The following is a 26,814-nucleotide window of genomic DNA, read 5'->3' as shown; positions in this document are numbered from 1 at the left end:
AATGACCTCCTTATGGCCTCAGATAAGGGATTAGTGTCCATACTGGTTCTACTGGACCTCAGATAAGGGATTAGTGTCCATACTGGTTCTACTGGACCTCAGTGCTGCTTTTGACACTGTTGATCAGAATTTTACTCTTCCGGCTCTCAGCCTCTCCGGTCACAATCTCCCTGGAGGAATGTAAACAAGACGACTCTGCCCAACCCTCCCCCTCTCCCACGAACACCTGCGGATCTCCCTCCCAGAACTGTACCGAGCTGCCTGATAAAACCAAAGACATTTTGGCTGGGAGCAGCTCTGGGCGAAGGTTCACGGACTTATCGCACACACACACTCACTGACAACCACGCGTTTGCGGCGCTCACTTGGATAAACTGTGCCGGGACCCCCCCCGACTTGCCCACCCCCCCATCACCCACATGCAAGTCCTGACATCTGTGCTTTGTGTGCTGCGAGGGTTTTTTTTGCAACTTGATACTGTGTATTGTATGATATTCAGTGTTAAGATGTATTTCCAAGATTTGATAGAGCCTTATGTTCCTGGCAGAGCTCTCCGCTCTCAGAGTGCAGGTTTACTCGTAGTTCCTAGAGTATCTAAATGTAGATTTGGAGGGCGGGAATTCTCCCACTAGGGAAGTTTTTACCTGCCATTGTTTATGTAATAATTGCTCGGGGGTTTATGTTCATGTTCTGGTTCTGGAAAGATCCTGGAGACAACTATGTTGTATTAGACGCTATACAAATGAAATTGAATTGAATTGATTAAAATCTTGTAACTCTATTGTGGTTATTTCTTTAAAAGTGACGTAGGCCTATTGTTTCTGCACACGCACAAACAAGTAAATCCAGACACAGATGTGTCAAATCAACTCATCAACTCAACTCATCAACGACTTGTTGCTTCTCATTGAATAATTTGTGACAGAGAAAAAGGTCATCAAAATACTTTTATTACAAAACTCCCCGTGTTGAAAATCTCAACCCCCTCAAGTCTCAAGGTCACCGCTGTTTCTGACCAGTTTTATTAAACCGGTTTAGTTCAGTGAGATTCCTCTTCGTCTTGGTTTTCATTCAAAAGGAACTCAGTGTCACATGACCATCATGTTTTTTGGAAACAGTTTCTCCAGCTTGTACAGTTCATTCATACGTATGTAGCAGAAGGTCCATGTTTTAAGGCAGAAGGTCCAGAACAACAGCTCCTTCAGTCTCTACACTTTTACACATTTATTGCATTTTTATATAACACATTCTGTGTTTTCCACATGAACAAACTGATTCAACATCTTTTGAGAGTTTGTGTGCATGCGTTAAGAACAGTAGGATAATAAAAGTGAAAAGTAGATTGTTTGTAACAAGCGTTTTCTCCAGCAGGACGTTAGTGGTGGCTGAGACGCCAGATAGATCGATAAATCCACCGATCGATCGATAGATAGATAGACGGAGAGATAGATGGATAGACAGATATACGAGGGCTGCCATCCTGCATGTTTTAGTCGTTTTTCCAGCTTCATCACTTGATTAAAAACCCGTCACCAAGGTTTGCACAACTCCGTTAATGACACTTATATCACGGTGGTTTAACAGAAGATCTAAACGTAGGTCTGGAGGATTGTGGTTAAACTGAAGATCTATAGATCTGGAGGATTGTGGTTAAACAGAAGATCTAAACGTAGATCTGGAGGATTGTGGTTAAACTGAAGATCTATAGATCTGGAGGATTGTGGTTAAACAGAAGATCTAAACGTAGATCTGGAGGATTGTGGTTAAACAGAAGATCTAAAGATCTGGAGGATTGTGGTTAAACAGAAGATCTAAACGTAGATCTGGAGGATTGTGGTTAAACAGAAGATCTAAACGTAGATCTGGAGGATTGTGGTTGCAAAAACTCACAATCTTAACAAGAATATTTGTCTTATTTCTAGTTAAAATGTCTCATTTTTAGTCAAAAAATCTCATTCCACTTAGAACAAGAGTCATCACTGGAAAAAACAACAATTTTCACCTGTTTCAAGTAAATTTTCACTTAAAATAAGTAGAAAAATCTGCCAGTGGAACAAGATTTTTTAGCTTGTAATGAGAAGATAAATCTTGTTCCACTGGCAGATTTTTCTACTTATTTCAAGTGAAAATTTACTTGAAACAGGTGAAAATTGTCAAATAAGTTATTTTTCTGGTAATGACTCTTGTTTTAAGTGTAATGAGATTTTTTTGACTAAAAACGAGACATTTTAACTAGAAATAAGACAAATATTCCTGGTAAGATTTTGAGTTTTTGCAGTGAAGATCTAGATGTAGATCTGGAGGATTGTGGTTAAACAGAAGATCTAGATGTAGATCTGGAGGATTGTGGTTAAACAGAAGATCTATAGATCTGGAGGATTGTGGTTAAACAGAAGATCTAAACGTAGATCTGGAGGATTGTGGTTAAACAGAAGATCTATAGATCTGGAGGATTGTGGTTAAACTGAAGATCTATAGATCTGGAGGATTGTGGTTAAACAGAAGATCTAGATGTAGATCTGGAGGACGGTCTTCTGTAATCAGGAACCAGAACTGTGGAACCAACTTCCAGTTTGGGTTCAGGAGGCTGAAACCAGTTCCCTGATCCTGATCCTCCAGGTCCAGGTCCAGGTCCTCCAGGTCTCAGAGGGCCTTGGTGCCGGAGCCGTGGGCCACCGTGTGGGGTTTCTGCGGGTAGCGGCCGTAGTAGTAGACCTGGACCAGGATGGTGAGGTCCACCAGGACCTGCAGGTCCAGGTCCAGGTCCAGGTCCAGGTCCAGGTCCTCCAGGTCTCAGAGGGCCTTGGTACCAGAGCCGTGGGCCACCGTGTGGGACAGCGGTTTCTGCGGGTAGCGGCCGTAGTAGTAGACCTGGACCAGGATGGTGAGGTCCACCAGGACCAGGTCCTCCAGGTCCAGGTCCTGCAGGTCCAGGTCCAGGTCCTCCAGGTCTCAGAGGGCCTTGGTACCAGAGCCGTGGGCCACCGTGTGGGACAGCGGTTTCTGCGGGTAGCGGCCGTAGTAGTAGACCTGGACCAGGATGGTGAGGTCCACCAGGACCTGCAGGAGACCACAGGTCCAGAACTGGACCGGGGCCTGAGTCAGCAGGAAGTAACCGGTCTTAAAGGTGTCGCCGCTGGTCCACATGAGGACCATCTTGATGCTGCAAGAACCAGAGAGAACCGGTTACACAAACTATTATTATTATTATTATTATTATTATTATTAAACCAGAGAGAACCGGTTACACAAACCATTATTATTATTATTATTATTATTATTATTATTATTATTAAACCAGAGAGAACCGGTTACACAAACCAGACAGAACCGGTTACACAAACTATTATTATTATTATTATTATTATTATTATTATTATTATTATTATTATTATTATTATTATTATTATACCAGAGAGAACCGGTTACAGAGACCAGAGAGAACCGGTTACACAAACTATTATTATTATTATTATTATTATTATTAATAAACCAGAGAGAACCGGTTACACAAACTATTATTATTATTATTATTATTATTATTATTAAACCAGAGAGAACCGGTTACACAAACTATTATTATTATTATTATTATTATTATTATTATTATTATTATTATTATTATTATTATTATTATTATTATTATTATTATTATTAAACCAGACAGAACCGGTTACACAAACCAGACAGAACCGGTTACACAAACTATTATTATTATTATTATTATTATTATTATTATTATTATTATTATTATTATTATTAAACCAGAGAGAACCGGTTACACAGATACAAACCAGACAGTTCCGGTAGTTGCAGTACAGCTTCAGTATTCTACAGTATTCTACAGTATTTTACAGTATTCTACAGCGTTCCTACCTCATTCCCTCGGTGGATTTGTTCCGGTAGTTGCAGTATTCTACAGTATTCCTACCTCATTCCCTCGGTAGATTTGTTCCGGTAGTTGCAGTACAGCTTCAGTATTCCTACCTCATTCCCTCGGTGGATTTGTTCCGGTAGTTGCAGTACAGCTGTAGTATTTTACAGTATTCTACAGTATTCCTACCTCATTCCCTCGGTGGATTTGTTCCGGTAGTTGCAGTACAGCTGTAGTATTTTACAGTATTCTACAGTATTCCTACCTCATTCCCTCGGTGGATTTGTTCCGGTAGTTGCAGTATTCTGTAGTATTCTGCAGTATTCTACAGCGTTCCTACCTCATTCCCTCGGTGGATTTGTTCCGGTAGTTGCAGTATTCTACAGTATTTTACAGTATTCTACAGCGTTCCTACCTCATTCCCTCGGTAGATTTGTTCCGGTAGTTGCAGTACAGCTGCGGCGTTCCCAGCATGGCCTCGGTGAACACGGCCAGGAAGCCCAGAGTTTCCACGAACAGAGCCGAGTCCAGGAGCAGGTAGGTGACGTACGCTGCCGCCAGCGTGAAGGCCAGGACGCACTGCAGGTAGTCCACGAAGCGGCTCCAGCACCAGAAATACTTCCAGTCAAAGTCTGGAGACACGAGGAAAACATCATCAAGGTGAAGGACCAGAAATACTTCCAGTCAAAGTCTGGAGACACAGACACGAGGAGAGAATCAAGGTGAAGGACCAGAAATACTTCCAGTCAAAGTCTGGAGACACAGACACGAGGAGAGAATCAAGGTGAAGCGGCTCCAGCTGCAGCAGCAACTCCACTTCATGTAAAGGTTTTAAAATCTATACACCAAAAATAATAAAGTATTACTGTAAGAATGGAGGATCAACATTACAGTTGTGGGGACATCACATGACCTCAGAGCTGAAATGTTACAGGATCTAAGTGTAGATTAAACTGCGGCTGCAACGGTAGAAACAAAAGTCCTTTATTAATTAAAATCACTGAAAACAAGAATCCAGAACTCGGTGCATCAAAAACAACTTTAAACAAAAAGACTGAAAGAACCCAGAAACCAGCTCGGGATGGGAGGGTTGGGGTTTATTATATTATCATTATTATTATTAACGACGGAAGGACAAGACTATATATGTATGTTTGTATGTGTATATATATAAATATATACATACATACACACACACAGATACAGACTGGGCTGACGAGACACGTGTGTAAACTCAAACTCAACTGAACACCAAGACTATCAGAATAAAACAGGGAAAAAATAATGTTATATTGTATTTTATTCCAGTGATTTTTTAGCGTACTTCACTGGGTGAATGTGTGTGATTGTTGTTGAAATGTCTTGCTTTTCTCCCTATAGCTGTCGAGTCCAAGACCAATTTCTCCAAGTGGGAAACAAAATCTACCGAGTTGAACCAGTTGGAATGGAGACGGTGATAAAGTCCAACAGAAACTTCATTTAACCAGTTGGAATGCAGACGGTGATAAAGTCCAACAGAAACTTCATTTAACCAGTTGGAGACGGTGATAAAGTCCAACAGAAACTTCATTTAACTAGTTGGAGACGGTGATAAAGTCCAACAGAAACTTCATTTAACCAGTTGGAATGGAGACGGTGATAAAGTCCAACAGAAACTTCATTTAACCAGTTGGAGACGGTGATAAAGTCCAACAGAAACTTCATTTAACCAGTTGGAGACGGTGATAAAGTCCAACAGAAACTTCATTTAACCAGTTGGAATGGAGACGGTGATGAAGTCCAACAGAAACTTCATTTAACCAGTTGGAATGGAGACGGTGATGAAGTCCAACAGAAACTTCATTTAACCAGTTGGAATGGAGACGGAGATAAAGTCCAACAGAAACTTCATTTAACCAGTTGGAATGCAGACGGTGATAAAGTCCAACAGAAACTTCATTTAACCAGTTGGAGACGGTGATAAAGTCCAACAGAAACTTCATTTAACCAGTTGGAGACGGTGATAAAGTCCAACAGAAACTTCATTTAACCAGTTGGAATGCAGACGGTGATAAAGTCCAACAGAAACTTCATTTAACTAGTTGGAGACGGTGATAAAGTCCAACAGAAACTTCATTTAACCAGTTGGAATGCAGACGGTGATAAAGTCCAACAGAAACTTCATTTAACCAGTTGGAGACGGTGATAAAGTCCAACAGAAACTTCATTTAACCAGTTGGAGACGGTGATAAAGTCCAACAGAAACTTCATTTAACCAGTTGGAATGCAGACGGTGATAAAGTCCAACAGAAACTTCATTTAACTAGTTGGAATGCAGACGGTGATAAAGTCCAACAGAAACTTCATTTAACCAGTTGGAGACGGTGATAAAGTCCAACAGAAACTTCATTTAACCAGTTGGAATGCAGACGGTGATAAAGTCCAACAGAAACTTCATTTAACCAGTTGGAGACGGTGATAAAGTCCAACAGAAACTTCATTTAACCAGTTGGAGACGGTGATAAAGTCCAACAGAAACTTCATTTAACCAGTTGGAATGCAGACGGTGATAAAGTCCAACAGAAACTTCATTTAACTAGTTGGAGACGGTGATAAAGTCCAACAGAAACTTCATTTAACCAGTTGGAATGCAGACGGTGATAAAGTCCAACAGAAACTTCATTTAACCAGTTGGAATGGAGACGGTGATAAAGTCCAACAGAAACTTCATTTAACCAGTTGGAGACGGTGATAAAGTCCAACAGAAACTTCATTTAACCAGTTGGAGACGGTGATAAAGTCCAACAGAAACTTCATTTAACCAGTTGGAGACGGTGATAAAGTCCAACAGAAACTTCATTTAACCAGTTGGAGACGGTGATAAAGTCCAACAGAAACTTCATTTAACCAGTTGGAATGGAGACGGTGATGAAGTCCAACAGAAACTTCATTTAACCAGTTGGAATGGAGACGGTGATGAAGTCCAACAGAAACTTCATTTAACCAGTTGGAATGGAGACGGAGATAAAGTCCAACAGAAACTTCATTTAACCAGTTGGAATGCAGACGGTGATAAAGTCCAACAGAAACTTCATTTAACCAGTTGGAGACGGTGATAAAGTCCAACAGAAACTTCATTTAACCAGTTGGAGACGGTGATAAAGTCCAACAGAAACTTCATTTAACCAGTTGGAATGCAGACGGTGATAAAGTCCAACAGAAACTTCATTTAACTAGTTGGAGACGGTGATAAAGTCCAACAGAAACTTCATTTAACCAGTTGGAATGCAGACGGTGATAAAGTCCAACAGAAACTTCATTTAACCAGTTGGAGACGGTGATAAAGTCCAACAGAAACTTCATTTAACCAGTTGGAGACGGTGATAAAGTCCAACAGAAACTTCATTTAACCAGTTGGAATGCAGACGGTGATAAAGTCCAACAGAAACTTCATTTAACTAGTTGGAATGCAGACGGTGATAAAGTCCAACAGAAACTTCATTTAACCAGTTGGAGACGGTGATAAAGTCCAACAGAAACTTCATTTAACCAGTTGGAATGCAGACGGTGATAAAGTCCAACAGAAACTTCATTTAACCAGTTGGAGACGGTGATAAAGTCCAACAGAAACTTCATTTAACCAGTTGGAGACGGTGATAAAGTCCAACAGAAACTTCATTTAACCAGTTGGAATGCAGACGGTGATAAAGTCCAACAGAAACTTCATTTAACTAGTTGGAGACGGTGATAAAGTCCAACAGAAACTTCATTTAACCAGTTGGAATGCAGACGGTGATAAAGTCCAACAGAAACTTCATTTAACCAGTTGGAATGGAGACGGTGATGAAGTCCAACAGAAACTTCATTTAACCAGTTGGAATGGAGACGGTGATGAAGTCCAACAGAAACTTCATTTAACCAGTTGGAATGGAGACGGAGATAAAGTCCAACAGAAACTTCATTTAACCAGTTGGAATGCAGACGGTGATAAAGTCCAACAGAAACTTCATTTAACCAGTTGGAGACGGTGATAAAGTCCAACAGAAACTTCATTTAACCAGTTGGAGACGGTGATAAAGTCCAACAGAAACTTCATTTAACCAGTTGGAATGGAGACGGTGATGAAGTCCAACAGAAACTTCATTTAACCAGTTGGAATGCAGACGGTGATAAAGTCCAACAGAAACTTCATTTAACCAGTTGGAGACGGTGATAAAGTCCAACAGAAACTTCATTTAACCAGTTGGAGACGGTGATAAAGTCCAACAGAAACTTCATTTAACCAGTTGGAATGCAGACGGTGATAAAGTCCAACAGAAACTTCATTTAACTAGTTGGAGACGGTGATAAAGTCCAACAGAAACTTCATTTAACCAGTTGGAATGCAGACGGTGATAAAGTCCAACAGAAACTTCATTTAACCAGTTGGAGACGGTGATAAAGTCCAACAGAAACTTCATTTAACCAGTTGGAATGGAGACGGTGATAAAGTCCAACAGAAACTTCATTTAACCAGTTGGAATAGAGACGGTGATAAAGTCCAACAGAAACTTCATTTAACCAGTTGGAGACGGTGATAAAGTCCAACAGAAACTTCATTTAACCAGTTGGAGACGGTGATAAAGTCCAACAGAAACTTCATTTAACCAGTTGGAGACGGTGATAAAGTCCAACAGAAACTTCATTTAACCAGTTGGAGACGGTGATAAAGTCCAACAGAAACTTCATTTAACCAGTTGGAATGGAGACGGAGATAAAGTCCAACAGAAACTTCATTTAACCAGTTGGAATGCAGACGGAGATAAAGTCCAACAGAAACTTCATTTAACCAGTTGGAATGGAGACGGAGATAAAGTCCAACAGAAACTTCATTTAACTAGTTGGAGACGGTGATAAAGTCCAACAGAAACTTCATTTAACCAGTTGGAATGGAGACGGTGATGAAGTCCAACAGAAACTTCATTTAACCAGTTGGAATGGAGACGGTGATGAAGTCCAACAGAAACTTCATTTAACCAGTTGGAATGCAGACGGAGATAAAGTCCAACAGAAACTTCATTTAACCAGTTGGAATGGAGACGGTGATGAAGTCCATCAGAAACTTCATTTAACCAGTTGGAATGGAGACGGTGATGAAGTCCATCAGAAACTTCATTTAACCAGTTGGAATGGAGACGGTGATGAAGTCCAACAGAAACTTCATTTAACCAGTTGGAATGGAGACGGTGATGAAGTCCAACAGAAACTTCATTTAACTAGTTGGAGACGGTGATAAAGTCCAACAGAAACTTCATTTAACCAGTTGGAATGGAGACGGTGATGAAGTCCAACAGAAACTTCATTTAACCAGTTGGAATGGAGACGGTGATAAAGTCCAACAGAAACTTCATTTAACCAGTTGGAATGCAGACGGTGATAAAGTCCAACAGAAACTTCATTTAACCAGTTGGAATGGAGACGGTGATGAAGTCCATCAGAAACTTCATTTAACCAGTTGGAATGGAGACGGTGATGAAGTCCAACAGAAACTTCATTTACTGCTGCTGAAGTTGGATGGTCATGTTCTGGGTATGGATCTCTGTAAAGCGTCTAGAGACAACTCTGTTGTATTAGACGCTATATAAATAAAATTGAATTGAATTGAAATTGAATATACAGCTGATGCTTTGTGATGTTTTGTTGAGGTTTGGAGTTATAAAAAGGGAATATTCAGAAACATATCCAGCTGAAACGTTATGGTGACGGAACACCAGCCATTAAGGTCCAAGATGAAGCTCAGCTACCAGCATGTGCTTTATTTCAGTCTGACTCTCCAGTTTTATCTTTATTTCAGTCTGACTCTCCAGTTTTATCTTTATTTCAGTCAAACTTTCGACTTTTATCTTTTATTTCAGTCAAACTCTCCAGTTTTATCTTTATTTCAGTCAAACTCTCCAGTTTTATCTTTATTTCAGTCAAACTCTCCAGTTTTATCTTTATTTCAGTCAAACTCTCCAGTTTTATCTTTATTTCAGTTTTATCTTTATTTCAGTCAAACTCTCCAGTTTTATCTTTATTTCAGTCAAACTCTCCAGTTTTATCTTTTATTTCAGTCAAACTCTCCAGTTTTATCTTTTATTTCAGTCAAACTCTCCAGTTTTATCTTTATTCCAGTTTTATCCCCAGGATTAACTGTTTCTGGTCTTAGATCAACAACCAGCCACAACCTGCTGATCCTGGAAACAGATGAAGGAGCAGCCGGTGGAAACGTTTCTCATTTAAAGTTTGTTCCTGTTCATGACGGAAACAATCAAAAACCTTCAAAAACAAAGACTAAAACCATCCCAACAGGAGAACTTTCAGTCTAACTTCTCATCTGAAACTGAGACAAATGTGTTTCCTGCTAAATGTGGACGTTAATCATCTTTTAATCCCAGATTCAGAAACATAAACCAGTTTCCTCCTGTTTCCTCCTGCCATCTAGTGTTCATAGCAGGAACTGCAGCATCTAGTGTTCATAGCAGGAACTGCAGCATCTAGTGTTCATAGCAGGAACTGCAGCATCTAGTGTTCATAGCAGGAACTGCAGCCATCTAGTGTTCATAGCAGGAACTGCAGCATCTAGTGTTCATAGCAGGAACTGCAGCCAAACTCCCATCTTTAAACCTCTAGATTTAAACTTCTAGATTTAAACTTCTAGATTTAAACTTCCATCTTTAAACTTCCATCTTTAAACTTCCATCTTTAAACTTCCATCTTTAAACTTCCAGTTTTAAACTTCCATCTTTAAACTTCTATCTTTTAATTTTTAGCTTTAAACTTCTATCTTTAAACTTCCATCTTTAAACTTCCATCTTTAAACTTCCAGCTTTAAACTTCCAGTTTTAAACTTCCATCTTTAAACTTCTATCTTTTAATTTTTAGCTTTAAACTTCTAGCTTTAAACTTCTAGCTTTAAACTTCCATCTTTAAACTTCCACCTTTAAACTTCCAGCTTTAAACTTCTAGCTTTAAACTTCCAGCTTTAAACTTCCAGTTTTAAACTTCTATCTTTAAACTTCCATCTTTAAACTTCCATCTTTAAACTTCCAGCTTTAAACTTCCATCTTTAAACTTCCATCTTTAAACTTCTATCTTTAAACTTCCAGATTTAGGCCACGTTTACACGTAGCCGGGTATTTACAAAAACGGATATTTTCCCCTCTACGTTTTCAAAAAAATCCTCGTTTACACGGACCCGCATGAAAACGCTGGTAACGTCATGCCAGCCAATCAGAATCCTGGAAAAAACATCAACAAATGACACGTGTGTAACTTCCAGTTAAGGCTGATTTATGGTCCCGCGTTACACCAACGCAGAGCCTACGGCGTAAGGTACGCGGCGACGCGCACGTACGATGCGCGTCGCCGCGTACCTTACGCCGTCGATTTAACGCGGAACCATAATTCAGGCTTCATGCTGCTGGCTGACAAGCTCACAGGCTTGAATGAGCAGGAGGCTGGGGGGGGGGGGAGTTACTTTTAAGTGTGACTTTAGAATATAAAACAGGTAAAATACAAGAAAATATTGACGGTGGCCAAACTAATTGTAACCACAGGTGTCACTCATGACGCTGGTGAGTTTCTGGTGCATAATGTGACGTTCTGAAGCCTAAATCTCCGTTTTCCTCCGTTTTCCTCCGTTTAGACGCAAACGTGAAAACGGAGTTTTTGAAAATCTCCACTTTGGCCGGAGTTTTCAGAAATGATCGTTTTTGGGGGCTTTGAGCTGCGTTTACGTGTAAACGAACGAACAAAACGCATGAAAACGCCTCAGTTTTTGCCCTGTGTAAACGGGGCCTTAAACTTCTAGTTTTAAACTTCCATCTTTAAACTTCTAGTTTTAAACTTCCATCTTTAAACTTCCATCTTTAAACTTCCATCTTTAAACTTCCAGCTTTAAACTTCTAACTTTAAAGCAGCACAACTTTCAGCTTTTGTTGAGTTTGGCGGCTCCTTTGGACAAAAGCGGTAGTGCTTTATTATTATTATTATTATTATTATTATTATTATTATTATTATTATTATTATTAGTGCTTTACCAGAAAGAACTACATTTCCCATGAGCACCAGCGGTAAAGCGGTAGTGTTTTTTGATGAGAGAAGACGGGACGGACTTTCAAAACTACTTTTCTGTTTCCAGCGGTCGTTTGCAGGATGGATACTGAAGAGGTAATGATCTATTTATGGCTAAATAATATAATATGATGAAGTTGAAAATCACTGAGTTCAACTTGGTTTTATTAGAGAATTCCCCCCGCCCCCCTGTCCTGTTTCAGCAGATAATGCTCCCCAAACTGCAAACGTTTTTTAGAGGGACTTTGTCATAAATTAGTAGTCCAACATACTTACTGACAAAATTAAAAAATACTTTATAACCTGTGAATAACTGAATGTTTTGCAGATCAGCCCTGCACAATTTTACAGTTCTCAGGAAAAATACTAGAACCCAAGATGAATATGTGAAAACATTCTAATGTTGATTCTTATTGAACATAGAACTCTACATTTACATTAGTATCTTAACTGTCTCTCTTGTCGGACATCCCTCCTCGTCTTTCAGCTCACGCCAGCGAGTGAACGCCGGGCCAATGTTTATTCTTGTCCGGGTGTTTAGCTTGTTACTCTATCACCTCCTCCGATAAAACTTCTGCTTCTGCTGAGCTCTGCTCCACGCCCCGCCCAGCTGTGGTCTGGATGGGTTACCATGGTTACCATGGTTACCATGGTAACGGGTTACCAGCTTCTGCTGAGCTCTGCTCCACGCCCCGCCCAGCTTTGGTCTGGATGGGTTACCATGGTTACCATGGTTACCATGGTTACCATGGGTTACCAGCTTCTGCTGAGCTCTGCTCCACGCCCCGCCCAGCTTTGGTCTGGATGGGTTACCATGGTTACCATGGTAACAGAATAACCCACACTGAGCTCTGCGCTCCACGTCCCGCCCAGCTTTGGTCTGGATGGGTTACCATGGTTACCATGGTTACCATGGTTACCATGGTAACCATGGTAACGGGTTACCAGCTTCTGCTGAGCTCTGCTCCACGTCCCGCCCAGCTTTGGTCTGGATGGGTTACCATGGTTACCATGGTTACAGAATAACCCACACTGAGCTCTGCTCCACGCCCCGCCCAGCTGTGGTCTGGATGGGTTACCATGGTTACCATGGTTACCATGGTTACAGAATAACCCACACTGAGCTCTGCTCCACGCCCCGCCCAGCTGTGGTCTGGATGGGTTACCATGGTTACCATGGTTACAGAATAACCCACACTGAGCTCTGCTCCACACCCGCCCAGCTTTGTCTCCACTACGAATGGGGAAGGAGGGGGAAGTGACGTATGCCGTAAAGCAGTCAAAGCCGTAAAAATGTGTAGTTTTTTAGTGTTTAGGGTTCCTACCATGCTCCTCAAAGTTACATAGTAACTAAAGTAACTATAACATAGTAACTGTATGTAAAGTTACAGACCCCTCAGACCAGGACAGAGGTTCATTAAACCTGTTGGAAGTTAAACTTCCAGCTTTAAACTTCCATCTTTAAACTTCCAGCTTTAAACTTCCATCTTTAAACTTCCATCTTTAAACTTCCATCTTTACACTTCCATCTTTAAACTTCCATCTTTAAACTTCTAGTTTTAAACTTCCAGCTTTTAACTTCCATCTTTAAACTTCTAGCTTTAAACTTCTATCTTTAAACTTCTATCTTTAAACTTCTATCTTTAAACTTCCATCTTTAAACTTCCATCTTTAAACTTCTAGATTTAAACTTCCATCTTTAAACTTCCATCTTTAAACTTCCATCTTTAAACTTCCATCTTTAAACTTCCAGCTTTAAACTTCCATCTTTAAACTTCTAGATTTAAACTTCCATCTTTAAACTTCTAGATTTAAACTTATATCTTTAAACTTCTAGCTTTAAACTTCCATCTTTAAACTTCTAGCTTTAAACTTATATCTTTAAACTTCCATCTTTAAACTTCTAGATTTAAACTTATATCTTTAAACTTCCATCTTTAAACTTCTAGATTTAAACTTATATCTTTAAACTTCCATCTTTAAACTTCCATCTTTAAACTTCCATCTTTAAACTTCTAGATTTAAACTTATATCTTTAAACTTCCATCTTTAAACTTCCATCTTTAAACTTCCATCTTTAAACTTCTAGTTTTAAACTTCCATCTTTAAACTTCCATCTTTAACCAAGCCACCCACGTGGCCGTGGGTGGCTTGTAGCTTGCATTACGGAGCACAAGTCTTTTCCTGACCCTGCACCCCAACCTGGGACTTGCTGATTGGGCCGGAGCTTCGGGAGCTGTGTGCTGGCCTGCGGTCCCCACCCCCGGTCATCCCGTTGCTGCTTCCACCTGCCTGCTGTGCTGTTGCCGTCCCTGACCCACCAGTCTGGCCCTCGGCAGGAGGGTCCCCCCTGATGAGCCTGGTCCTGCTCAAGGTTTCTTCCCTCCTAAAGGGGAGTTTTTCCTTGCCACTGTTTGGCTTAAGGTTTTTCTCCCACTAGGGGAGTTTTTTTACCTGCCATTGTTTATGTAATATCTGCTCGGGGGTCATGTTCTGGGTATGGGTCTCTGTAAAGCGTCTAGAGACAACTCTGTTGTATTAGACGCTATATAAATAAAATTGAATTGAATTGAATTGAAATTTAAACTTCTAGATTTAAACTTCCATCTTTAAACTTCTAGATTTAAACTTATATCTTTAAACTTCTATCTTTAAACTTATATCTTTAAACTTCTATCTTTAAACTTCTATATTTAAACTTCCATCTTTAAACTTCTATATTTAAACTTCCATCTTTAAACTTCCATCTTTAAACTTCCATCTTTAAACTTCTATCTTTAAACTTCTATCTTTAAACTTATATCTTTAAACTTCTATATTTAAACTTCCATCTTTAAACTTCTATATTTAAACTTCCATCTTTAAACTTCCATCTTTAAACTTCCATCTTTAAACTTCTATCTTTAAACTTATATCTTTAAACTTCCAGTTTTAAACTTCTATCTTTAAACTTCTATCTTTAAACTTCCAGCTTTAAACTTCCATCTTTAAACTTCTATCTTTAAACTTCCAGCTTTAAACTTCTAGATTTAAACTTCTATCTTTAAACTTCCATCTTTAAACTTCCATCTTTAAACTTCCATCTTTAAACTTCCAGTTTTAAACTTCCATCTTTAAACTTCCATCTTTAAACTTCTATCTTTAAACTTCTATCTTTAAACTTCTATCTTTAAACTTCCATCTTTAAACTTCTATCTTTAAACTTCTAGCTTTAAACTTCCATCTTTAAACTTCCAGTTTTAAACTTCCATCTTTAAACTTCCATCTTTAAACTTCCATCTTTAAACTTCTATCTTTAAACTTCTATCTTTAAACTTCTATCTTTAAACTTCCAGTTTTAAACTTCCATCTTTAAACTTCCATCTTTAAACTTCTATCTTTAAACTTCCATCTTTAAACTTCCATCTTTAAACTTCCATCTTTAAACTTCCAGTTTTAAACTTCTATCTTTAAACTTCTATCTTTAAACTTCCAGTTTTAAACTTCCATCTTTAAACTTCTATCTTTAAACTTCTATCTTTAAACTTCCATCTTTAAACTTCTATCTTTAAACTTATATCTTTAAACTTCCATCTTTAAACTTCCATCTTTAAACTTCTATCTTTAAACTTCCAGTTTTAAACTTCTATCTTTAAACTTCCAGTTTTAAACTTCCATCTTTAAACTTCTATCTTTAAACTTCCAGTTTTAAACTTCTATCTTTAAACTTATATCTTTAAACTTCCATCTTTAAACTTCCATCTTTAAACTTCTATATTTAAACTTCCATCTTTAAACTTCTATCTTTAAACTTATATCTTTAAACTTATATCTTTAAACTTCCATCTTTAAACTTCCATCTTTAAACTTCTATCTTTAAACTTATATCTTTAAACTTATATCTTTAAACTTCTATCTTTAAACTTCCATCTTTAAACTTCCATCTTTAAACTTCTATATTTAAACTTCTATCTTTAAACTTCCATCTTTAAACTTCCATCTTTAAACTTCCATCTTTAAACTTCCAGCTTTAAACTTCTATCTTTAAACTTCCATCTTTAAACTTCCAGTTTTAAACTTCTATCTTTAAACTTCCAGTTTTAAACTTCCATCTTTAAACTTCCAGTTTTAAACTTCCATCTTTAAACAGGAAACATCATTTTTACTCCGTCAGACTTGGTTAGCGTTAGGTTTTTCAGGGAAACCACAACCTTTTCTAAAAACACAACTGCCTTTGGAAATACGTGGTTTTGATACGTTATTTTTTTTTTTTTACAATATTATGGGATATTTTATTGTTTAAATTCCAGATAATGATGACAGAGACAGATAAAGTAATAGAAAACAGTAGATTACGTACATTATTAAAATGCTGTACTGTCATGTTTTCGGACTGTTGAAAACTCCTAGAGATCATTTCTATGGGAATAGATAGATATGGTAATAGGTAATAAGTGAAGATTGAATTGAAATGACGGTTAAGGCCAACGACTCTACACAGATACACAGATGTTCATCCCTAGAGATTACTGAGCCTCCCTTTAACCAGCTGGGACTGCAGTTAGAAACATTTTAAGTTGTTTAGAAGCCCAGTTTAATTCAGAACAGCTTTGCATTAATCACTCATTCATTTGAAACAGGTTTGTATCCACATGCAGAGCGTGCAGCAGGAAACGCAGCAGGAAAACGCAGCAGGAAAACGGTTTTACTTCACGATTCACTTCACAAGGAGGTTAGAAGCTTCAGTGCAACATGCCAGTGAATGAGTGAAAACTGCAACGACAGGTTCGTCACCATCACTGCAAACTAACGTCTTTAGCACATCAAAGATTTCTGGCAGTGCAAACAAAACATGCAGAGAAAAGAGAAAACACACAAATACACAAGTTTCTGCTGAGTAAAAGTGATGCAGAGCAACATGCACTTTAGGGCTAACGGAGGCTACGGTGGCAGCTAACGGCGGCTACGGTGGCAGCTAACGGCGGCTACGGTGGCAGCTAACGGCGGCTACGGTGGCAGCTAACGGCGGCTACGGTGGCAGCTAACGGCGGCTACGGTGGGAGACGGGGAATAGCAGGGCATGATAACATTAATGTTCAACTAAAGATGAATGGAAGGAAGTTACAGAGGCTCATGCTTCACTTAAACATGATGGTTGTCATGGTAACGGAGGTGTTAGCTCCGGTCGTCATGGTAACGGAGGTGTTAGCAGCTCGGTTGTCATGGTAACAGAGGTGTTAGCTCCGGTTGTCGTCATGCATGGAGGATGAACAGGAAACAACACCGCTGAGCGAGTACGTACCCAGAAAAAGCCTCTTAGGGATTCTCACATCCTCGTCCTTAAAGTCTGTCGCTACAAAACAGTTAGAGGAAGAAAACAAGCTCTTTAACCAAAACTAGAGGAGAGTTTTCTTTGACTGAACTGATGTTTCAGGTGAAACCTGTTCTGACGACTTAAATCACTGATTAACAAAACCTTTAAGGGAGAAATCAGTCCAGAAAAATCCTGTTTCTTTTCAGTCACATATTTGTTTACTTGGTGATTGATTGGGTATCAATACAATAACTGAATTGAATTGAAATAAGTTAAAAATACTAGTCTAATTAACTACTAATTCAAATTCCTAGTCCCTGATCAGCTGATCAGACTGGATGAACCCGACACGCTGAGTCCTGACACCTGATTCATGTCATAACTTAAATAAAGTACAATCAAACTCAGTTTTGCTCCCGCTCGATTTTTAAATACGCACACTTGTGTGCTTATGCTTATGTGTGTGTGTGTGTGTGTGTGTGTGTGTGTGTGTGTTGTGCGGCGCGTGTGTGTGTGTTGTGCGGCGCGTGTGTGTGTTGTGCGGCGCGTGTGTGTGTTGTGTGTGTGTTGTGCGGCGCGTGTGTGTGTTGTGTGTGTGTTGTGTGGCGCGTGTGTGTGTGTGTTGTGCGGCGCGTGTGTGTGTGTGTGTTGTGCGGCGCGTGTGTGTATTGTGTGGCGCGTGTGTGTGTTGTGTGGCGTGTGTGTGTGTGTTGTGCGGCGCGTGTGTGTGTTGTGCGGCGCGCGTGTGTATTGTGCGGCGCGCGTGTGTTGTGCGGCGCGCGTGTGTGTTGTGTGGCGTGTGTGTGTGTGTGTGTGTGTTGTGCGGCGCGTGTGTGTGTGTTGTGCGGCGCGTGTGTGTGTTGTGCGGCGCGCGTGTGTGTTGTGCGGCGCGCGTGTGTGTTGTGCGGCGCGCGTGTGTGTTGTGCGGCGCGCGTGTGTGTTGTGCGGCGCGCGTGTGTTTGTTGTGGTCAGAGGTCAGAGGTCAGAGGTCAGAGGTCGGTCTAGTTTCATGACCAAACACAGCTCTGCTGAGACGAGCTCGTGAGCTGCGAAGACGAGGAGAATGAAGCCGTTTTTACCGACAAAAACTTGGCAGAAAAAGGAAGAAAAAGTAAGATTATCCAAGTGAACGGGAGGGAGAATTCTGTTTTACTAACGTGAGAGAAAACTGTCTCGTTTGCAGCGACGGCCGAGCGGCTCAACGTGGAGAGAAACTTCAGTACAACAAGAGTCCATTTTTGTTAAATCTTACATGATTGATCATTTGTACAAACATGGTTTAGAGTTCATGATTTGATAAAAACTGTTAGTGGTTTGTGAAAATTGAAAAAGATTTTATGTTGTGGAAGTGATGATTTGAAAATGAAACTCTTGGAAAGTTAAATAAGAAATTAAATAGTGCATGTTGAAATGTATCTGTTTCCTACCTCGTTGAATCATTCTGAATAATTATTTTTGATGAATCATTAACGATTAGTGTCTTCATTGATAATAATGTTAAATTAAAGGTAAACTGTGTAACTTTGTTATTTCAGCAGTGTTTTATCAAAGCCCTTTGCTTTACTCTCAGTTTCTAGAAGGTTGGAGATTCCTGTCGTGGATAATAAGGATGAAACTCACAGCTACCAGTTCAATATAGAAATACAACAATGTTTCTCAGTAACCTGCATTACTGCAACTTTAACCGTCTGATTTTATTGTCTAAAAGCTGGAACGTGTTTGTGCAGCAACGTCTCAGTGAAACATTTACTGATCTCTGGATTCTTCCTCATCGGGGCTTCGGTCTATATGATTGATTGCATTTGCAATAATATCACAATATGATAAAATCAAAGTTTGTAATTGCAACATGAGCGATCCCAAGGTTGTCACATGACTGAATGAGGGATCACTCTTTCATCTGCTGCAACAGAAGAGTCTGAAACTTCAGTATGGAGCAGGAACAGGCTGGACAGTGTTACATTATTTGGGTTTTTATAAAAGATGCTGCACAACATCAGGTGTGCAGAGCACGCCGTGCTAATGTTGCTACTTCACAGAGTAAAAAACTTTTAGCACTTTAACTGTTGTTTAGCTAAAATGTTGAGGTCTAATGAGATAAGCCAAGAAGCAAAGACAAAATCATCGCCTGAAATGTTTGAAATTGTCGCTCCATAATCTTACAATGACAGTTTCTTCCCCAAGGTTTCTGATCTGTGGAGGAGTTTCTGATCTGTGGAGGAGATTCTGATCTGTGGAGGAGTTTCTGATCTGTGGAGGAGATTCTGATCTGTGGAGGAGTTTCTGATCTGTGGAGGAGTTTCTGACCTGTGGAGGAGTTTCTGATCTGTGGAGGAGTTTCTGATCTGTGGAGGAGATTCTGATCTGTGGAGGAGTTTCTGATCTGTGGAGGAGTTTCTGACCTGTGGAGGAGTTTCTGATCTGTGGAGGAGTTTCTGACCTGTGGAGGAGTTTCTGACCTGTGGAGGAGTTTCTGACCTGTGGAGGAGTTTCTGATCTGTGGAGGAGTTTCTGACCTGTGGAGGAGTTTCTGACCTGTGGAGGAGTTTCTGACCTGTGGAGGAGTTTCTGATCTGTGGAGGAGTTTCTGACCTGTGGAGGAGTTTCTGACCTGTGGAGGAGTTTCTGACCTGTGGAGGAGTTTCTGACCTGTGGAGGAGTTTCTGACCTGTGGAGGAGTTTCTGATCTGTGGAGGAGTTTCTGATCTGTGGAGGAGTTTCTGATCTGTGGAGGAGTTTCTGACCTGTGGAGGAGTTTCTGACCTGTGGAGGAGGGTTTCTGATCTGTGAAGGAGTTTCTGATCTGTGAAGGAGTTTCTGACCTGTGGAGGAGGGTTTCTGACCTGTGGAGGAGTTTCTGACCTGTGGAGGAGTTTCTGATCTGTGGAGGAGTTTCTGACCTGTGGAGGAGTTTCTGACCTGTGGAGGAGTTTCTGATCTGTGGAGGAGGGTTTCTGACCTGTGGAGGAGTTTCTGACCTGTGGAGGAGTTTCTGATCTGTGGAGGAGGGTTTCTGACCTGTGAAGGAGTTTCTGACCTGTGGAGGAGTTTCTGACCTGTGGAGGAGTTTCTGATCTGTGGAGGAGTTTCTGACCTGTGGAGGAGTTTCTGACCTGTGGAGGAGGGTTTCTGACCTGTGGAGGAGGGTTTCTGACCTGTGGAGGAGTTTCTGACCTGTGGAGGAGTTTCTGACCTGTGGAGGAGGGTTTCCTACCTGTGGAGGAGGGTTTCCTACCTGTGAAGGAGGGTTTCCTACCTGTGGAGGAGGGTTTCCTACCTGTGAAGGAGCGTCTCTTGGTGCTGACCTCGGCCGCCGTGCGGACGTTAGTGCAGAGGTTGAGCATGATGAGCATGGTGACGATCATGATGATGCTCTGCCAGAGCAGCGGCGCCTCGAAGTGGTGGCCGAATCTGCAGGGAGGAAGTCAAACACTGTACACCAGTATTGGAGCGTAATAGGCGGGACAAATGTCGACAGATGGGAACAGAAAAAGTCATATGTATGCGCTAAATTGTACACATATACCAGTGATGTCATAGATGTAAGGGCTTGTAAGGGCCTGTTTGGGTTTGAATTGAAGGCAGAACCTGTCTGATGGAGCGTAAATGAGACAGATTGGGCATAACGGAGAAAGACTGGTGAAGTTGGGGGGCAGTATAAAAGAAGAGTAAAAATCTACAGGTTTTCAGAGTCGGTCACCGGGAGCCGGCTCTCCTGTGTTGGTTCTGGTTGTAATTCTTACAATAAAGGCCTGCACAGTATTTGGAAGGAACACCAGCCGAAACCTGACTCGGGTGTTTTTCTTCAGTCCATGGATGAAGGTGTTAGTACTTATAGGAAACACTTAGTTTATGTGGGGGTCCAGGTCCAGGACCAGGACCAGGACCAGGTCCAGGACCAGCACCAGGACTAGGTCTCACCTGAACAGGATCCGCAGGACGTTGGCCACCAGCAGGACCAGGCAGACGTAGGTGGAGAACCCCTCGGCGTTCTGGGTCCGGTTTATGTCCCGGTACTGGGGGATGTAGGGGACCACCCCCCCGAAGACCATGGCCCCCGCGGCCGCCCACGAGACCAGGACGTTGAGGACCAGGACCACCTGGTCCAGGACCGCCTGGTCCAGGATCATCGGGTCCAGGACCTCGTCCTCCATGCTGGGCTGCTGGTTCCAGGGGGACCAGGACTGGGACCAGGACCCTTATAGGGAGACCAGGACTAGACCCTCGTAGGGGGACCACTAGTCCAGACCCTGGTCCTGGACCACTAGTCCAGATCCTGGTCCTGGTTGAGCCTGGAGGCAGAAATGCAGTTAGAAGACAGTAGGACACCTGGGAGTCTGTCCAGTAGGACAATAATGGGACAATAATAGGACAATAGCAGGACTTCTTCCGGCTCTCGGCAAAGGCGGACGCTTTTCTGCTCCTCTCCCTCCCTATCTTCTGCTGCTTTTGTCCTGTCTCGTCTTCAGAGTCTCTCCTTTTCACTCCTCCCAAACTCTACAATCATGGAATTGATTAACTGGTCTCTCAGCACAATTGACCACATTTTTGCGACCAGAAGTCAGGGGGTAAGGGAGCCCTCCTGCCCCGATGGGACATGTTTTTTACTGGATACACAATGGATTCCTGGAAACATTGGAAACCGTTGTGTTTGGTGATTCTGTCTGTCGAGGACGTTGAAGATGCTTCATAATTGGATTTATGATAGCAGGATTTCTCTTGATCGGAGGAGGGGGATTCCTGGTCTACTGACAAACGCGTAAGTCGTCGACAGCTGTTCTGGCTCTTTCAGAGCTGCCGGACGTGGCTGAAGGATCAAGCAAGGTGATCAACACTCAGACTTTAACGTTGGGGGAGCAAAGCCGTAAGCTGGATGTGATTCTTGAACAGAATCGCAGGCTGGCGGCGTCTTTGAGCTCATTGGCAAGATGGAGAAGACCTTGGAGAAGTTGAAAGCTCGGCTTGGCGGGAATTGATCACAAATTCGTCTGATTGGAGTCGCCATTGATGAACCAGAGACTGAAGGCAGACGGAAAATTACTGAGTCTGTCTGTTTTCAATATAATTGTTGATTCTATAATCTGGCCTTGACAGAGCGGTTTGGCCGATCGCTCTGGTCACAATCTCCCTGGTGGAATGTAAACAAGGTGACTCTGCCCCCACTAACCCTCCCCTCTCAGGAACATCTGTGGACCTGGATCAGAACTGACCGAGCCGACTGATAACATCAAGGACGTTGGCTGAGGAGCAGCTCTGAGCGAAGTTCACGGACTTACCGCTCACACACACACTTGCTGATAACCACCTCCCTCATTCTCAATGCTTTCCCGCCCCCCCCCCCCCCCCCCTCTTATCAGCCCCCCCAACACAGTCTCCGGGTTTCCACGCCACGAAGCCGCGGCGATCACTTGGATGTACTGTGCCCCCATCCCAGTGTTACCCTTGGAAAAACAGGCGCACAATACCATCGTGTCGCCGCCGGTGTATCCGAAGTCAAATACAGTTTTTCTGAACTGCCAATAATAAACCTGATTCTGATTCTGATTCTGATAGCAGGACAATAGCAGGACAATAGTAGGACAATAGCAGGACAATAACAGTATATATAAAATAAAAATAAACAGTAACATCTTCTAGTTCCTAGCCCTTTATAACTCTATGGGCCCGATTTACTAAGATCCTAAATAAAGAGTACTAAATTGCGCGTGCTGTTTGCGTGTGGTTTGCGGGTGATCAACTAAGATTGCGTGCGCAATTGATAACAGGTGCAAACAGCAGTATTTAAATGAGGTGTTGCGTGTCTTTGTGAGCGCAGATCTGCGCCATGGAGAGTGGATGGAATGCACAGTCACAAGTCACAAGCGCAAAATGAAATTTGACGAGTTGGAGTTAGAGATATTAGTGGAAGAGGCAAATAAACACATTCATGAACTACAGCAAAGAAATTTAAACATTACCAAAAGAAACGCAATATCGGAGAAAACCTGCGATAGAATAAATGCAGTTGGTAACACAAAAAACAGAAAAACGTCTGGTTTTTCATATTTCAATTTTAGGCACAGATCAAAAATACGAAATAGAAAAACGGGCCACAGGACTGAATTTGATTTTAATATTGAATTGGTCGGGTTTGCGTGACCCGGCGGTGCTCGGCATGATCTGAGGAGAAAAAGACAATCAGACACAGAGCTGGAGAGCGCTTTGATTAAATCTATTTATGAGTTAAGTTTTTATTCAGATGTCCACAGTATATTGCAAATATTATATATTATATAGCAAACACTGACAGTAAATGTGTGACAGACGGGACCATATGGCCGTCGATTTAACGCAGAACCATAATTCAGGCGAAGCTGCAGTCTCTGCGCTGATCCTGACACAGCGGGTCGGAGCGGATTTGGTCATGATGTTTAACCTGTGTTTTGTGATTAATAAGCACGGGTTTTAATTCAATGTAATTTAATTTGGCAGTTTGGCACAAAGGCTTGGCCTGCTTGTGGGCGAGTGGAGGGGGGCACATTAAAAGAAGGTGGCAAGATATAAGGTGAAGAACTAAAGAAAAAGTGGCCTTTAATAAAACTTGTGCAACCATTTTTAAAATAGCATGCAGCAGAATAAAGACTCTCTCTCTGCGTATTCTTTGATTTTGGATGTCGCCTCCTTGCCACAATAACAGCAGCAGCAGATTAGCACCTTCTTTCAAACGTATTAAATACAGACGCAATCACAATACGCGCAACTACTTTCAGACTTGGTAAATCTCATTGCGTGTGGTAAATTAACTTATTTGCATCTTCCCCTCCCAGTATTTAGCGCTCTCTGGCGGTTATGCCCCATATTGATTATTCATCAGGGCAAAAGTACTAACTGAATTGCGCATTTCAGAGACGCAGTCCTCTTTGCACGCTGTTAGTAGATCAGCTGGCACTTTGGTTTGCGGGTGCTGTCAAGTTTGCACACGTTTTAACACACGCAAACCTTTAGTAAATCGGGCCCTATGAATTTACATTATTGCTATTATTAAATCTACACAATATCCATAAAAATATAGTCTATATAAATACTACGTAAACATATAAGTATATATAAAATATAAATATTACATACATATTATATCAATATACAGAAAATACAAATATTATATAAATCTATATAAATATAGATATTTATGTAGTTTATACAGTGTATAAATATACACAGTATAAACTACATAAATATCCCTATATGTATTTATTTATATATATATATATATATATATATATATATATATATATATATATATAAAATATATATACACACTACATACCTGATAAATATATAACCTATATTACATAATTATAACTTTCCCTCTCAACAGATAATATATACTACAGAAATATCCACATAAATATCTTAAGCAAGTATAATATTTATAATATTATTTGTTAATAGAACAATAGCACTTAATCGGTACCGGCAGGGCGGTGTCGGTTCCGGGTTCCGGGTTCCGGGTCGGGGTTTAACGAGTCCCAGGACTGAAGAGAAGCAGCAGTGTTTGATCCGGAGGAGGAATTAAAATCAGAACTAGAACAAACCCAAACCGATCCTTTAACTGAAAAAAAAACCTTAAACTCATAAAACCCTCTAAGATCCTTTAACTGAAATAAAAACCTGAAAGTTATAAAAACCCTCCCGATCCTTTAACTGAAATAAAAACCTTAAACTCTGAAACTGAACGTTCAGCTGCTCGTGTTGTCATGTGCGCTTCCTCCCGCACTTCCGCATACGTCACACGTCACATGACCGGCCGCCTCCAAACAAAGATGTTAAATTCAGCAAGATGATTCCAACCCTCCACTTCCTGATACCGTTGAACTCCCGCTGAGAATTAGTTTTATATTTTAGATGAAGGGTGACTTTTATATTTTTCATGTTCGAATTTACATTTCGGTTTCATTTGAAGGAACTTTTGATTATTCTCTCTTATAAACAGCTAAATTATGGCACAAAGTCACACACAAGGGAGCAATCTGCTATAGATATATATATAAAGGCCTATATATATATATATATATAGTTTTATAGTTATTTATATATATATATATATATATATATATATATATATATATATATATATATATATATATATATATATATATATATGCAATCTGCTATCATCACGGAACTGTTTTTTGTTAACTGAGTAATTGTAATTGTGCATCTTTTATTATTGTTCAGCTTTGTTTTGACGGAGTAAAAATGATGTTTCCCGTTTAACTAGTTTAAAACTTGAAGTTTAAAACTAGAAGTTTAAAGATAGAAGTTTAAAAATAGAAATTTAAAACTAGAAGTTTAAAGATGGAAGTTTAAAAATAGAAGTTTAAAGATGGAAGTTTAAAGATAGAAGTTTAAAACTAGAAGTTTAAAGATGGAAGTTTAAAAATAGAAATTTAAAACTAGAAGTTTAAAGATAGAAGTTTAAAGATGGAAGTTTAAAGATGGAAGTTTAAAAATAGAAGTTTAAAGATGGAAGTTTAAAAATAGAAGTTTAAAGATAGAAGTTTAAAGATGGAAGTTTAAAAATAGAAGTTTAAAGATGGAAGTTTAAAAATAGAAGTTTAAAGATAGAAGTTTAAAGATGGAAGTTTAAAAATAGAAGTTTAAAGATAGAAGTTTAAAAATAGAAGTTTAAAACTAGAAGTTTAAAGATGGAAGTTTGGCTGCAGTTCCTGCTATGAACACTAGATGCTGCAGTTCCTGCTATGAACACTAGATGCTGCAGTTCCTGCTATGAACACTAGATGCTGCAGTTCCTGCTATGAACACTAGATGCTGCAGTTCCTGCTATGAACACTAGATGCTGCAGTTCCTGCTATGAACACTAGATGCTGCAGTTCCTGCTATGAACACTAGATGCTGCAGTTCCTGCTATGAACACTAGATGGTGCAGTTCCTGCTATGAACACTAGATGGCTGCAGTTCCTGCTATGAACACTAGATGCTGCAGTTCCTGCTATGAACACTAGATGCTGCAGTTCCTGCTATGAACACTAGATGGCAGGAGGAAACTGGAGGAAACTGGTTTATGTTTCTGAATCTGGGATTAAAAGATGATTAACGTCCACATTTAGCAGGAAACACATTTGTCTCAGTTTCAGATGAGAAGTTAGACTGAAAGTTCTCCTGTTGGGATGGTTTTGTCTTTGTTTTTGAAGGTTTTTGATTGTTACCGTCATGAACAGGAACAAACTTTAAATGAGAAACGTTTCCATCGGCTGCTCCTTCATCTGTTTCCAGGATCAGCAGCTTCACTGCAAAAACTCAACATCTTAACAAGAATATTTGTCTTAATTCTAGTTAAAATGTCTAATTTTAGTAAAAAAAAATCTCATTCCACTTAAAACAAGACTCATCACTGGAAAAAACAACAATTTGCACCTGTTTCAAGTAGATTTTTAATTAAAATAAGTAGAAAAATCTGCCAGTGGAACAAGATTATTTTGCTTGTAATGAGAAGATAAATCTTTTTCTACTTATTTTAAGTCAAAATGTACTTGAAACAGGTGAAAATTGTCAAATAACAAGTTATTTTTCT

The 26,814-nt window shown here is 40.3% G+C and overlaps 1 protein-coding gene across 3 annotated transcripts; it reads right to left on the bottom strand.

Annotated features, from left to right (window-relative positions):
- Positions 1-2,936: 2,936 nt before the first annotated feature.
- On the bottom strand, positions 2,937-24,816 carry LOC133461442 (solute carrier family 66 member 2). Of its 3 annotated transcripts, none has more exons than XM_061742354.1 (6): positions 24,694-24,816; positions 21,162-21,522; positions 20,518-20,651; positions 17,229-17,279; positions 4,290-4,506; positions 2,937-3,163 (listed from the first exon to the last, which is right to left on the bottom strand). In XM_061742354.1, exons 2-6 carry the CDS (start codon positions 21,392-21,394, stop codon positions 2,953-2,955), a joined length of 846 nt encoding a protein of 281 aa, XP_061598338.1. In that variant the 5' UTR covers positions 21,395-21,522; positions 24,694-24,816; the 3' UTR covers positions 2,937-2,952. The 3 variants fall into 3 exon arrangements, with proteins under 3 accessions (XP_061598338.1, XP_061598337.1, XP_061598339.1); XM_061742353.1 differs by having other exon boundaries at positions 21,162-21,532; positions 24,694-24,810; XM_061742355.1 differs by lacking the exon at positions 17,229-17,279 and having other exon boundaries at positions 21,162-21,532; positions 24,694-24,810.
- Positions 24,817-26,814: the final 1,998 nt, after the last annotated feature.

This window comes from Cololabis saira, chromosome 15 (genome assembly GCF_033807715.1).
Source record: "Cololabis saira isolate AMF1-May2022 chromosome 15, fColSai1.1, whole genome shotgun sequence".
Classification (NCBI taxonomy): Eukaryota; Metazoa; Chordata; class Actinopteri; order Beloniformes; family Belonidae; genus Cololabis; species Cololabis saira.
This window is presented reverse-complemented; position numbering and strand designations above follow the sequence as displayed.

Coding starts and splice junctions, on each gene's coding strand:
- LOC133461442 (XM_061742354.1), bottom strand. CDS start 21,394: ATGGAGGACGAGGTCCTGGACCCGATGATCCTGGACCAGGCGGTCCTG. Junction 20,652..21,161: donor GTCCTGCGGATCCTGTTCAG/GTGAGACCTAGT, acceptor TCCTCCCTGCAG/ATTCGGCCACCACTTCGAGG. Junction 17,280..20,517: donor CAAGAGACGCTCCTTCACAG/GTAGGAAACCCT, acceptor ACTGTTTTGTAG/CGACAGACTTTAAGGACGAG.